The sequence below is a fragment of the Syngnathus typhle genome, linkage group LG1 (genome assembly GCF_033458585.1).
Source record: "Syngnathus typhle isolate RoL2023-S1 ecotype Sweden linkage group LG1, RoL_Styp_1.0, whole genome shotgun sequence".
Classification (NCBI taxonomy): domain Eukaryota; kingdom Metazoa; phylum Chordata; class Actinopteri; order Syngnathiformes; family Syngnathidae; genus Syngnathus; species Syngnathus typhle.
In genome coordinates, this window is record NC_083738.1 from 26,729,261 (window position 1) to 26,742,211 (window position 12,951).

Sequence of the window (12,951 nt, forward strand, 5' to 3'; positions counted from 1 at the left end):
GCAGTTCACCTGGGCCAGGTACCCACCAAGATAACCGTTGACTCAGCGTCTGGTCTGTTATTTTTCCAGTAACTCCGAGCGTGATGACGCCACATATCAACAGTGGCAGATTGAACCCGTCGTACTCGAGTCATCGTGCGTTTGCTCAATTTATGGGATTAATATCAGTCATCAGGGTGGGGCAGATGTTGTTCCGTTTAAGAGAAAACAACATGTACAAGTCACCTTAAGTCAGGGGTGTGAACTTGTTTTTACCGCGCCCGTCATCGTAGTTATCGTTAGCCTTTGAACGTGTAATCGCTACAAACAATGAAGACAACTTTGAGCAGTCGGGAGGATTACGCTTTAAAACACACATTTTTGACATACTACCTAAACAACAACATATTACCGATTTATATGACCGAGCATGAGGCGGGCCGAACCTGTTGGTTTTGTCAACAGCAGGCGTCTGGGTGACGCAACCTCTAGCGAGGAAAGGGAAAGGTAGCGCACATTGCGGAGGGAACCGAAAGTGTGTGAGCGAGATGACTGATGAAAAAGGGGAACAGAATGGATGAAGTCAGGGACTGTTTAGAAAATGCTTAATCGAAAACTCCATGTTGCATAAAAGGAAACAGAAAATGTACTCGTTCTTGGACAAGCCTTATTTATTTATTTATTTATTTATTTATTTATTTATTTCTTTATTTCTTTATTTCTTTATTTCTTTATTTATTTCTTTCTTTCTTTCTTTCTTTCTTTCTTTCTTTCTTTCTTTCTTTCTTTCTTTCTTTCTTTCTTTCTTTCTTTCTTTCTTTCTTTTTTTGTTTGTTTGTTTGTTTGTTTGTTTGTTTGTTTGTTTGTTTGTTTGTTTGTTTGTTTGTTTGTTTGTTTGTTTTATTTTGTTCTAAATTTATTTTGTGTGTTTGTTTCTTTGTTTATTTTAGAGCGTTTTAGAAATGATTTATTAATGTTATTCAGAACACTCACACTCTAGACTTGAGATTTAATTCGGTTACTTCCAAATAAATCTAAATAATGCTTGAACAAGCTTTTTTTATTTATTTATTTATTTATTTATTTATTTATTTATTTATTTATTTATTTATTTATTTATTTATTTATTTATTTATTTATTTATTTATTTATTTATTCATTCATTCATTCATAATTTTTGGGTGTGGACAAGCATTATTCATTTATTTTGTTTGTTTATTTTAAAGCCTTTTAGAAATTGAAAGTAAAAGCCTTTAACACTAGACTTGAGTTTGAATTTGGTTACTTCCAAATACGTCCACATTCCGTCCAGACGTTTGGACTCATTTTCCTTAAAGAACCGCAGATGTGGAAAGAATGAAATTGGACAGTAACGACTTGTCGTTTCTTTATTTGCAGAGATGGTGAGGCTTTACCCGAGGGTTTGATCCCTCACCCCAACGGAACCCTGGAGTTCAGGCGGCCCCTCAGCCAATCAGACAGCGGCACCTACCAGTGCGTGGCGAAGAACGACGTTGGCGTTGGTGTGGCGGAGGCGGAGATTATCGTGTCAGGTAGACCTCGACAGTCGAGCCTTTGAACCCCACCCCCGTCCATCTATCCCTCGTTTGGACCACTTGCCGCCTTCCCTACTTCAGAATTTCCCCTGAGGCAAGCGATGACGGAGACGATGACGATGGTTGTCGTGGGAGTGATAGCTGCGGCGTTGCTCCTCTTGATGCTGGTCGTCATCATCACCGTCACCTGTCACCACAAGAAGAAGAACAAGAGGCTCAAGAAGGAACTGACCGAGAAGAAGTATGGAACGAGCTCATAATATTCTGGGGGTTTTCAGTACAGTTAGTTTTGATATTTTTTTTTAATCCAAAAAGCGGAGAACTCATCTCACCGTCTTTGATTTCACACAGGGAGGAAATAAGCACTCTGTCTTGGCAAGCTTCTTTGAGGAGGATCAACTCGGTCAGCACAGATGCCAGAGGAGCGGTACTCAATGATTCTTTTCTCCCCTACAACACCGAACAAACACCATCCCGCTTTTTTCCCCCCCCATCCGTCTACGCGACCCAATTCTGCTCGGGAGACAAAACCGTCCGATTTTTAGTCAGTGATTCTTTGTCTGACATGAATTGAAGACATAATGAAGCACTCGGGATGAGACAGAGAAGAAGGTTATCTCTCTTGAGGAAACGGCAAAGTTTGACGGGAGAACTTCCAGCAAGTTTGCCAGCAAGTATAAAATTCTATTTGCTGTCATTGCAGATGGAGGAAAGCATCCCGCTGAGGGTGGAGGGAACCTTGTCGTCCCTCGGGGTCAGTCTGCTCGTCGCAGCCATCAAACTTTATGCTCTTTTTATTCCTGTCTCTGACTCTGAGAGTAGTTAGAACCACTCAAAATTGTCATATTCCAGCGACTGCATGACGAGAACCCCCGGTTGAGTTCTCTTGCCACAGTGTCGCTTGAAGAAAACGGTTAGCAAATCATCTTCTGTGTCTGTTTAGGAGATGGCCCCCAGTCGTGAGAGCCATTCGACGATCATGGGTGGGAGGGCAGGAGAAGGGGGAGGGGGTGCGTACGACAATCTGGGTCGGCCGGTCCTACTCAACTCGCAAAAGGTCAGAGAGAGCTACGTGGACCACGATGAGGTGAGCAAGACAGTCGAATGACATCTGATTAACGCGAGGCGATTATAGGGGGGAAAAATAATAAGCACAGTTATTTACAATAAGCATTTTGATCATATTTATTTTATTTTGTTGTTCTAGTTTCATGTTCACAAGTCTAGCGTCTAACCTGGGACCTCGGGTATTGTATTTTGAGCCATGCGTGGAAATGTGGGTCGGCAATAAAAATTCAACTTTAAACATAACTTGATATAACGGTCGGAAAATAATTCCGTTACTGAGTTAAATAAAGAAAAATAAATACTAACGAGAATAGTAGAAGTCACCAAAGTCGATGCTAATTTTCCATTGGCATTTCAATAGGATTTTACATTAGCTTTAGCGTAGGCGCCAATGATGTTTTAAAAACAAAGCATATCTCATATTTAAATAGACAATGTGTGAAATCTTTATGACGTGTTTAGTTTGACAGTTAACTCCAAATTAAATACCGATATCGCTTACAGCGCAAATGAAACTAGATTTTACAACTGTACATTTGTGTGTGTTGTGTACGTCCGTAGCAGGGAACGTTCCTTCCTCGTCGCGTGCCGACACCGTTGCCTATCAAGTCCACCAGGGAGCAAAATGAGGAATGGTCAAGGCCAGGGAGCTCCGTCAGGTCCCTGCGCCACCATTCCCCGGACTACACCACTCCCTCCACGACGGACAACGACGACGAGGTGGATGAGGGCCTCGGGGGGCCCGCCAGTCGGGAGCATCCTGATGACCAGGAAAGCCAGAGAAGCCGCTCGCAAGTGTCTGAGGTGCATAGCCAACTCACAAATAGCACCAAGAGGTTCAAACAGGAGACAGGCCACACTGCTTTGAGCCCGCATGCCTCCCTGGTGCACAAGGCCCAGATCGTGTAGGAAGACGCTGTACACAATTCGCAAAGAAGCAGTTTACGCTTAAAAACTGTTTAAAGGACAAGTCGGCAACAAGCTTGTACTGGACTAGAGAAAATGCAGATGGCACATGATGATTTCAGGATTGTTTGCTGTGCTTCTGCTCCAAAATATGTGCCATAGCAAGAACTCCAAATTTGGCAAACATGAAGTATTATTCTTTCTCACTCACTCTTGTATTTTTGTTTCGATAATCTTGTGTTTCTTTTTCTTAACACTATTTGAATGCAATTTGACTACAAACCTTTGGGTTTTGGGATATGCCCACATGAAACTTGCTTACTTTAGTATGTGACTTGTGTTACAAATATGTGTTGTAGCTTAACTTAAAAATTCCCCAACCTTTTGTGTTTTGAATTCCCCCCTTGTACACAATTTGACTAAAAAGTTTGTATTCCTTGTCTTTGGCGCCCTCTGGCGGTGATATTGGGAAGTGCAGAAGGCGTGACTCGTTACATCTTATAAACACTTTTATACATGCTGAATAATCTTTTGCATGTTTGGGTAACTGGCGATTAGCCTCGACAATGTAGCCTTGTTTGTGTACCACTTAAAATGGCACTTTTACGTGTGATTATGGTAAATATGACGAAATTGCATTCAAAGTGCTGTACGATACGTTTTATTTTATCTATACGACTTTTTCTTGTACCGCGTCGAACGGTGTACGTCACTGTTTGTTTTTTTTGTACCTTTGTACATGAGCAATAAAGTTATGGGGGAAAAAAAAAACAGGAAACCGATCTGTACAACTAAGATGGCGGAGGAACAGCAAGAAACATCACAGGGGGAGATGGAGGGTGAGAAAAGCCAAGTGGAAACACAAGACAACATGCAGCGAGACCCTCTCGGTCGTGGAGGTTCAAGTCACTTGGAACGCGAGTGGTTTTGTCGCTTTTTGGCTGGTGTCCTTCCGTCAGACAAAGCGGTTGACATGCAGCGTCCAACTCGAAAGGGGCCATAGCTTGTTGGCTAATGCTAAAATTATTGCACAAAGAAAACGCTTGTTTGACCACTTTGTCAGGCGACGTGCAGTCTCGCGGTTTTGAACCTAAAATCAACGTTAAAGCGATGGACTGAACTTTCAACAAAACGACATAAGGGAGGGCAACGTGTTTTGTTTTGTTTGTTGTAAATCAACATATTTCCATGTCACGTCATTCTCATTTGAGTCGTTACTGCAACATTGACCTAGTTGACTTTTAGAGAAATTAATGTACAAAATATGACTCTGCCCTCTGTAATAGGTGTGAACTGCTTGGCGTATGATGAGGCCATAATTGCGCAGCAGGACAGAATTCAACAGGAGGTGAGGATTTCCTCTGAAGATGCTGCCCCCCCCCCCGCCCCCCCCCCCTCCTAATATGGATTCCAATTAATTTTTGTCATCGTTGTTGTCAATTTTATGGTTGGCCATGCAGATAGCCAACAGTAACCCGCTAGTGTCAGAAAGAAAGGAACTGTCCGTGCTGCAGAGGGAGTACTCCGAAGAAGACACGGTTTATCAGCTCAAGATCAAGGTGGGTGTAATATCACCTATGTGTCCCCCTTGATGTCCATACCAATCCTTTTTTCCCCCCCGCTGCTTTATCACAGGATTTGCACAAAAAATATTCATATATCCGCAAGACAAGACCAGACGGCAACTGTTTCTACAGAGCCTTTGGCTTTGCACATCTCGAGTCTCTACTAGATGACAGCAAAGAACTGCAGAAGTAAGTAATACTTTTTTTTTTTTTCATATAAAGTTGAATAATAGTGAAATTTCAAGGCATTTAAGTATGAGAACATTTTAATTTGGGCATCTCAACAAACTATTTTAAATTTTGTGAAGTGTTTTGGATTTTCCACTAGCTCAAATAAATAAAAACAACTGTTGCTGTTTTTTGCTTACTAATGTTGTTGCCCTATATGGTGGTCGTTTATATTATTCCAAGTTACATTTTTATTTTAGCACAAAAAAAAAAAAAAAACGTGTACATGTTGTCGACTCCCTGCTCAGGTTTAAAGCGGTTGCAGCGAAAAGCAAAGTGGACCTGGTTAACGAGGGATTCACCGAGTTCACCATCGAGGACTTTCACCACACTGTGAGTTAGCGATGCTAGCGATCCTCTGTTCCAGCAATTCCCTAAATCGCGTCCTGACTGTGCGGCCAGTTCATGAGCCTGATCGAGCTGTGTGAGAAGCAGCCCAGCTTGAAGGAGCTGCTGAGATCTTTCAACGACCAGAACGTGTCAGACTACGTGGTGGTGTATCTGCGACTGCTCACCTCGGGCTACCTGCAGCGGGAGCACGGCTTCTTCCAGCACTTCATCGAGGGAGGCCGCTCGGTCAAGGAATTTTGTCAGCAGGTACAATGAACTTCCATTTGAAGAATCGTTCTTGACATTTTCTAGAAAATGACGTCTCCTGACTGTGCCCCCCCCCCCTTCTCCCCCATCCCAGGAGGTGGAGCCTATGTCAAAAGAAAGCGACCACATTCACATCATCGCTTTAGCCCAGGCCCTGAACTTATCCATCCTCGTGGAGTACATGGACAGGGGCGAAGGAGGGACGGTCAACCATCACGTCTTTCCTGAAGGCGGCGACCCGCGCATCTTCCTCCTCTACAGACCGGGCCATTACGACATCCTATACAAATAGCAACGCCCCCCCCCCCCCCTCCTCCACACACAACGCGGATGAAGCAGAATGTTACTCGCCATGTGAGATGACACTCGTGCGTCCTAAGCAAAAAAAAAAAAAAGGTTCCAAGTACACATCATGGTACCCCCCACTTCGCCCCTCCACAAGTTATCACCAAATATCTAAAAAAAAAACATGTTTGAGAAAATAGAAGTGACTCCAGGCATTTAGAGTTGTACAGGTTTCTTTTTTGTGGTTGTAAATGTTATCGACTTGCTTTGTTGGATTCTTTTCCTTTGTTACACTGCGTTTTATTTTGAGTTTTATTAAAGGGATTTACATCTTATTTCTTGTGCTGTGTGCAGTTTGGTGCTAAAGCATAGTTGAAGAAAAAAAAAACACTAGCTTAAGTAATGTTGTGTTCTGCTAGTGCTGTACATAGACACTATTGCAATTACTTGAGTATTTTTGTGGGGCGCTTATAATTTGGACATATTTTTCAAAAATATGTTCTATGGGATACTGTGTTTTTTGGTTTCTTGGAGTACGTATATATGTTTTTTGTGATTTTTCTTTCCTGTTATTTTGGAATGTTTTCTATTAGCAACAAGAGAAATGATTGCAAAAATAGGAATAAAAAATATATATAACCTTAGTCTGAAAACCAAACTATATATTTTGAAAAACAGAAACTTCAATTTTGTAGAAAGCAGAGATAGCTTTTTTTATTGGGTGAAGGCAACACGCTTCCTATCATAGAAGAAAATCAAGTCATTCGTCATGATAAAGACCGGCACCGAAGATCGTCTATTCACGGACCAAACTGAAAATGGCCGATTTTGTAGTCCGTTCTATTTTTATCCGCGTGATCCTTCCTGTCAAACAGCAGCTTAGGAGGTCCGACTACAAGTAGCAATGGCACCGCTGTCAAAGTCATTTTTGACAAGTTCGAGGATATTTTCAGCACGTTTGCGACTTCACTCTTCTCTAACATGTACGTTTTATCCCACATTTCCATTACTTTTGTCAATTTTGGGTCATTTGTTTTGTTGTTGTTGCTGTGACGTCTCCTCGTGCAATGCTACTTGTGGCTAAATGCTAAGTACGCAGGTTGTTGTTGACGGAAGTGCAGCACGTTTTAAACGCGTGTTTTACTTTACGTAAAATAAATAAACAAAAAAAAAACGTTCCTGCATAATATATACAATACAAATATACCCCTTTTACCCAATATACCTCATGCATTTCAATGGGCTTCAGTTATACGCGGATTTTCCTGGTCCCCGCGAATATCGGCGGTCAACTGTAAATAAATATATGACTTCGTTTTTGGTCACTTACATATCGCCATACCAATATATATATTTTTTTCTTGAATTGATGGGAATTTTCTATTATCCTTCTTACATTTGTTCTTAAATACAATTTATGTATTGTACAGAAGAAAATTAACGAAAAATAAATATATAAATACAATGAAACAGAATTAAATGACAGCAAAAATCATTACACTAATGAAGTTATAAGGACCTTGTGGTATGTATGTTCGTGTTCCCCTGTGTGTCATATTTAACACATTTTTGTTTAACTTGCGTTCCTCTCTGTTCTCTATTAATAATTTAGTTTGTAACATTGACTAGTTAGTATGGCACAAATGCCAAGTCAAGAAGCTGACTGTCTGTTCTTCTGTCCTTCTGTCTAGCTCAAATGATTGAAAACATGGACAAAAAAGCCACCTGGGACCGCTTCTACGCTGAAAACAGTAGAAAGCCGTTGAAAAACTTTGAGTGGTTCTTTGGCTTTGAGGCAGTGCAGAACTTCATCATGCCTGCACTACAGAGCAGGCCCGGTCCCGATGCCAGCCTTCAAGTCCTGGATATGGGCTGCGGCACTTCCGCATTGGGTCCGTCCATTTACCAGCGATGTCCCCTGCCGGTTCGAGTCACGTGCGTGGACATTTCTCCCGTGGCCGTACGGCTCATGCAGGAGCACGTGCGAGCTAAAGCTGTTCAACCCGGCAACTGTTCTTCCCAGCTGGAGTTTGTGGAGCTGGACTGTACGCAGCTGCACAAACACTTTCCCCCCGGCAGCGTGGACCTCATCGTGGATAAAGGCACCACGGACGCCATGTTGAAGTCCAAGGAGGGGAAGAGGAGCGCCGGCCTGGTGTTGAAGCAGTGTTTAAAGGCGCTGCGCCACACGGGCTCTCTGCTCCAGTTCTCGGACGAGGATCCCGATGCCAGGCTGCTGTGGCTGGAGACGGAAGCGCGGGGTGCTCCGATCGCAGTGCAGGAAGTGGGAGAACTGAGGGCGATTTGTTACTACTGCTATCAAGTGACCCCTCACCCTCATGTGGAACCCTGACTCTCTCAGGGTTTCATATCGGACTGCCTGAGTTCACGGTGCAAAAGTCATATAAATATCACTGTTTTTGCAATATTGAGGCAAATTCATTCTTTTAATTATTGTTTTTTTATTGACAAGCAAACAGCAGGCATATAATTGATGACCACAAAAAAAAACAAAAAAAAAACCAGAAGCAGCGTATTTGAATCATCCGCTAAATTTGCGTAACGGTGTAAAAGAACCATTCCGGTTACGGATGAGGCGAGTGATTCACTTGTGCTTGCACTGATTTCATCTGGAGCAAGCTGACAAAATTCACCGGTTCCTCCTCCTCCTCCGCGTCTTGGCAGAAGCTCGGAGGATTGAGCTCGTTGGGATCGGAAATTCCAATGACGTTGTTGAAGAAACTGTTGAACCAAAAGCAGTCAACCTCAGTCGTCCGAACAAATCCCCGCGACAGAAAACACAACTTGCCTCGTCACCATCCATCCAAACGGCTGAGTTTTGAAGGTCGTGGAGACGGGAATGCAACCAAATTCAGTCACCGTGAACAAGTAAGGTGCTGCAGAATCAAAAAGAGAAGGCGTGGCCACGTGTGGGATGATTGAAGTTTTTTTGGGGGGGGGGGAAATGTTTTTATCTCCAGTCGGGCGACTCACCGTTGGCAGGAAACTCGCCCGTCCATGTGTTGACGAGAAGACCCTGACCCGGGGCTGAGGAGCTCCCCACGACAACCTGACCCAAAAGGCTGGCGTTTTTCGGGACCTCCATGGGGTGGAAGTCAGCCCGCAAGGGTCTTTTCATGCACTTCTTCTCGCTATTGTTTATCTCGTACACGACGCCCTGAAGGAACAAATAACAAGTTCAGGTTTTCACTTCCCATATTTTTGAAATTCACTATGACTCACTTCTCTATAGAGAAGAAGAGTATCGTAGGTGAAAGTCTTATTCTGGTAAAATCCGAACTCTTGGAGCCTTATTCTTTGTCCCAGTGCGTCGTAGAGGAAACGGGCGAAAGCCCAGAGCTGTTCATTCTGTGTGGACTGCACAAAATAAAAGATAAGATCTCAGTGAGATTACCGTAATTTTCGGACTATAAATCGCACCGGCGTATAAATCGCACCAGCCATAAAATGCCCCAAAAAAATGGAAAAAAACACATATATATGTATATAAGTCGCTCCTGAGTATAAGTCGCCCCCCCACGCAAACTATGAAAAAAACCGCGACTTATAGTCCGAAAATTACGGTATCATGCCTCTTGACAACACCGAGATACAAAAAAAAAAAAAAACATACCACAGAGAATTGGCCGCTCAGAAGAGAAGGACTCACTGTTTGGAAGAAGCAAAACCGAGTTGAAGCGAGTACACCTAAGGAAGCAATCGGACGAACTTACCGCAAGGGTGAGGCTTCTGAGCCGCGCATGCTGCCAGAAAGCACACGAGCACGAGAAAAAGTTGCATGCTTCCACGGCGCCGTCGCAACAATCAGTCAGCGAGGTAGATCGGGTTAGTTCCTTATAAGCGCAGTCAAACCGGGAGAAGGGTCATCCCTCTTAGTGCTGTTTAATGGCCACCTGCCTTGTTAAAAATGAGTCACCATATTGCGCACTGAAACGTATTTTGCTTCTACTTGTAAATATTTAGCCGGTGTGTATTGATCTGCTCATGTTATTGTATTATGTTTGGACCTAGTATTTATACAGAGTCATAATTGCAATGTCTTTCACTTTGTTTTTGCTTTTTATTTTATTTGTCTTCTTTCGATTGATGATGTGTAGTTTACATGTTTGAAACTAATTAATTCAGTAGTGGGTCATGAGAGGGCAAAAAAGTCAGGCGTGTTGTTGAAGCGTGAGCGTTGTTGTGGCTTTATGCTCTGATACACTGTTGTAGTGTTGTCACTAACCGTGGGTTGCTTACTGGTTGTTTCACCAATAATACACGGAGGCAAGGATGCAGTACAAGTCGATCTTTTACTGCCCGCTCAGTCAACATCTCCCCGACTCTCAATACAGACAGACCACACAGTCGAGCACCGAGTGCTCGATTCCAATCTACCACATCCCTCTTTTCCAACTGAGAAGTAGCTTATCTAGTATCGGTTACCTTAACTCTTTGGTATCAACATTGATCACAATTTCGACATGCATATATCAATTACAAACAAATCATGTTTCAACAACCCTAATGGCTTTCAACAATCTTTTTTTTTTTTCCTTCCGAACCTATAACATTTTATAACACTTCACGATAAACACAAAACATCCACACTTTAATTTCTCCATCACTTTCTTTCTTAACATTGAGTAACAACATCACTTTGTCATTCAGTGTACCTGGCAGGGCGCCTAACTGCTCTGCCACTCCTGGTATAGCATGTGGGCATACTGTCCACAGGCACAGGACAAGGGTTGCGTGGTACCGGTTCCAGTGGTGGTGAGTCCACTGTTGCAGTAGCCTGAGTATGTTGAAACTCAGAGTCCAAATGTTCATCAGGGTGAGAGTCTTTGAACAGGCTTGGGTGTATCTTTCTCAGATGTCGCCTGTTCCTCCTGCGTGTCCTCCCTGCCGGTGTCTGTACAGTGTAGGAGCGTGGTTCATCTCGCTGCCTGATGACAACCGCTGGCTCCCAGCCGCGTCGCGTCTGCATGTGCACCGTGTCTCCTGGGGTCAGCACTGGCAGTTGCTTTGCACGCTGGTCGTAGTGTTGCTTTTGCCGGGACTGCAAGTCCTGTATTCTTTCGAGAATATGCTGTGGGGATGACTGTTTCAGCACAGCACTGGAACATGGAAGTGTGCTGCGCAGGACTCTACCCATCAACATTTGTGCAGGTGTCAGGTTTAGTCCTGTCACCGGTGTGTTTCTCAGCGACAGCAACACTAGATGTGGGTCAGTGCCAGTCTGCACTGCTTTCTTCAGCGCGTGTTTTACCGTCTTTATGGCCCGCTCCGCCATTCCATTTGAAGAGGGAAAACCTGGGCTGGAGTGTGTGAGCTTGAACTCCCATGAAGCTGCAAATGACTGCATCTCATAGCTGGCGAATGGGACATGATCACTCACTACCTCCTTAGGTATCCCATGTCTGGCAAAGACAGACTTCATCTTCTGAATCACCGTGCGAGCTGTTTTATCAGTCAGGTTGAGCACTTCTGGATATTTTGTCAGGTAATCCACCAACAGCAGGTATGACTGACCATGCAGCTCGAAGATGTCAGCTCCAACTTTCATCCATGGCAGTTCAGGAACCTGGTGTGGAATGAGTGGCTCAGCCTGGTGTCTGGGCTGTAGCTGCTGGCACTGCACACATTTTTCCACCATTGTCTCTATGTCTCGTGTCATGCCAGGCCAGTAAAGGACTTTTCTCGCTTTAGCTTTAGTACGCTGCACGCCTTGGTGTGCAAGGTGCAGCTTCTCCAAAATCACTCTCTTGAAGCACTCGGGTATTATGATTTTGTCTCCGACCATCACAATGTCATTCACGATGCTGATATTGTCCCTCATTGGCCAGTAACTGTGTAGTTTACTGTCCAGACTTTTCTTTTTCATGGGCCAACCCTTCAAGTGTCTCTCACATACAGCTTGTAACACGCCATCTGCTGCCGTTGCTGATTTCAGCTGGCTAAGTGTTTCGTTACTCAACGCGTCTGTGGCTTCCAAGGCATACACAACTCTCTCATCACAAGGGTTCTCATTGAGATTGCCACTGTCATTGCACGCTGTGGCGCGTGAGAGCGTGTCCGCGATGTACATGTGTTTGCCTGGTGTATATGTCACATTCAAATCATACCTCTGTAGTTGTAGAAGCATCCCTTGCAGCCGTGCTGGCGCTTTGCTCAGTGGTTTGCGCACAATGACCTCCAAAGGTTTGTGATCAGACTGCACTGTTACTGTTCTTCCGTAAACATACTGGTGAAACCTTTTAGCAGCAAACACTATGGCAAGTAACTCTTTCTCGATTTGCGCATATCTTTTTTCAGTGTCCGTGAGCGCTCTTGATGCATAGCACACCGGGTGGCCATCCTGCAGCAGACAGGCTCCCAGCCCATCCTTTGAGGAATCTGCTTGCAGAGTCAGCGGCTGCTTGTGATCGTAGTACCTCAGAACAGGCGCTTGTGTGAGGGTAGACTTCAGCGTCTGTAGTGCTGCGCTGTGGTGTGGGCACCACTGCCATGCTACGTCCTTCTTTAGCAGCTGTCTGAGGGGTGCCGTGAGTGAGGCTTCATTTGGTATGTACTGCGCCAGGAATTTTGTCATTCCCAGCAGGCGTTGGAGACTTTGTTTGTCGTCCGGGGTCGGCATGTCGACAATCGCTTTGATCTTGGCGTCATCAGCCCTCTGTCCTGCTGCCGTGATGATGTGTCCCATATATTTTACTGTGTTCACTTTGAACTGGATTTTGTCTTTGTTAAATTTCACATTGGCAGAC

The 12,951-nt window shown here is 44.0% G+C and overlaps 4 protein-coding genes across 6 annotated transcripts in view; 3 read left to right on the top strand and 1 right to left on the bottom strand.

Annotated features, from left to right (window-relative positions):
• The window catches only part of nectin4a (nectin cell adhesion molecule 4a), a 7,439-nt gene extending 3,152 nt beyond the window's left edge, over positions 1-4,287 (top strand). For both annotated transcript variants that reach the window (XM_061276905.1, XM_061276914.1), the window contains 7 exons: positions 1-18; positions 1,378-1,532; positions 1,617-1,776; positions 1,887-1,962; positions 2,239-2,289; positions 2,479-2,622; positions 3,165-4,287. The exon at positions 1-18 is cut by the window's left edge and continues 100 nt beyond it. In XM_061276905.1, the coding sequence (XP_061132889.1) occupies positions 1-18; positions 1,378-1,532; positions 1,617-1,776; positions 1,887-1,962; positions 2,239-2,289; positions 2,479-2,622; positions 3,165-3,512 (952 nt within the window). In that variant the 3' untranslated portion in view covers positions 3,513-4,287. The remainder of the gene's footprint in view (positions 19-1,377; positions 1,533-1,616; positions 1,777-1,886; positions 1,963-2,238; positions 2,290-2,478; positions 2,623-3,164) is intronic.
• On the top strand, positions 4,249-6,519 carry LOC133152942 (ubiquitin thioesterase OTUB1-like). Of its 2 annotated transcripts, none has more exons than XM_061276942.1 (7): positions 4,249-4,348; positions 4,796-4,857; positions 4,970-5,068; positions 5,145-5,263; positions 5,551-5,635; positions 5,705-5,899; positions 5,994-6,519. In XM_061276942.1, exons 1-7 carry the CDS (start codon positions 4,249-4,251, stop codon positions 6,189-6,191), a joined length of 858 nt encoding a protein of 285 aa, XP_061132926.1. In that variant the 3' UTR covers positions 6,192-6,519. The 2 variants fall into 2 exon arrangements, with proteins under 2 accessions (XP_061132926.1, XP_061132918.1); XM_061276934.1 differs by having other exon boundaries at positions 4,291-4,426.
• Positions 6,520-6,885: 366 nt separating this feature from the next.
• On the top strand, positions 6,886-8,613 carry cskmt (citrate synthase lysine methyltransferase). Its single transcript, XM_061276951.1, has 2 exons — positions 6,886-7,167; positions 7,876-8,613. The coding sequence occupies exons 1-2, from the start codon at positions 7,089-7,091 to the stop codon at positions 8,535-8,537; spliced, it is 741 nt and encodes a 246-aa protein (XP_061132935.1). The 5' UTR covers positions 6,886-7,088; the 3' UTR covers positions 8,538-8,613.
• Positions 8,614-8,626: 13 nt separating this feature from the next.
• Positions 8,627-10,094, bottom strand: LOC133152962 (ependymin-like). Its single transcript, XM_061276960.1, has 6 exons — positions 9,919-10,094; positions 9,819-9,853; positions 9,428-9,562; positions 9,179-9,362; positions 8,994-9,081; positions 8,627-8,926 (listed from the first exon to the last, which is right to left on the bottom strand). Exons 1-6 carry the CDS (start codon positions 9,983-9,985, stop codon positions 8,770-8,772), a joined length of 666 nt encoding a protein of 221 aa, XP_061132944.1. The 5' UTR covers positions 9,986-10,094; the 3' UTR covers positions 8,627-8,769.
• Positions 10,095-12,951: the final 2,857 nt, after the last annotated feature.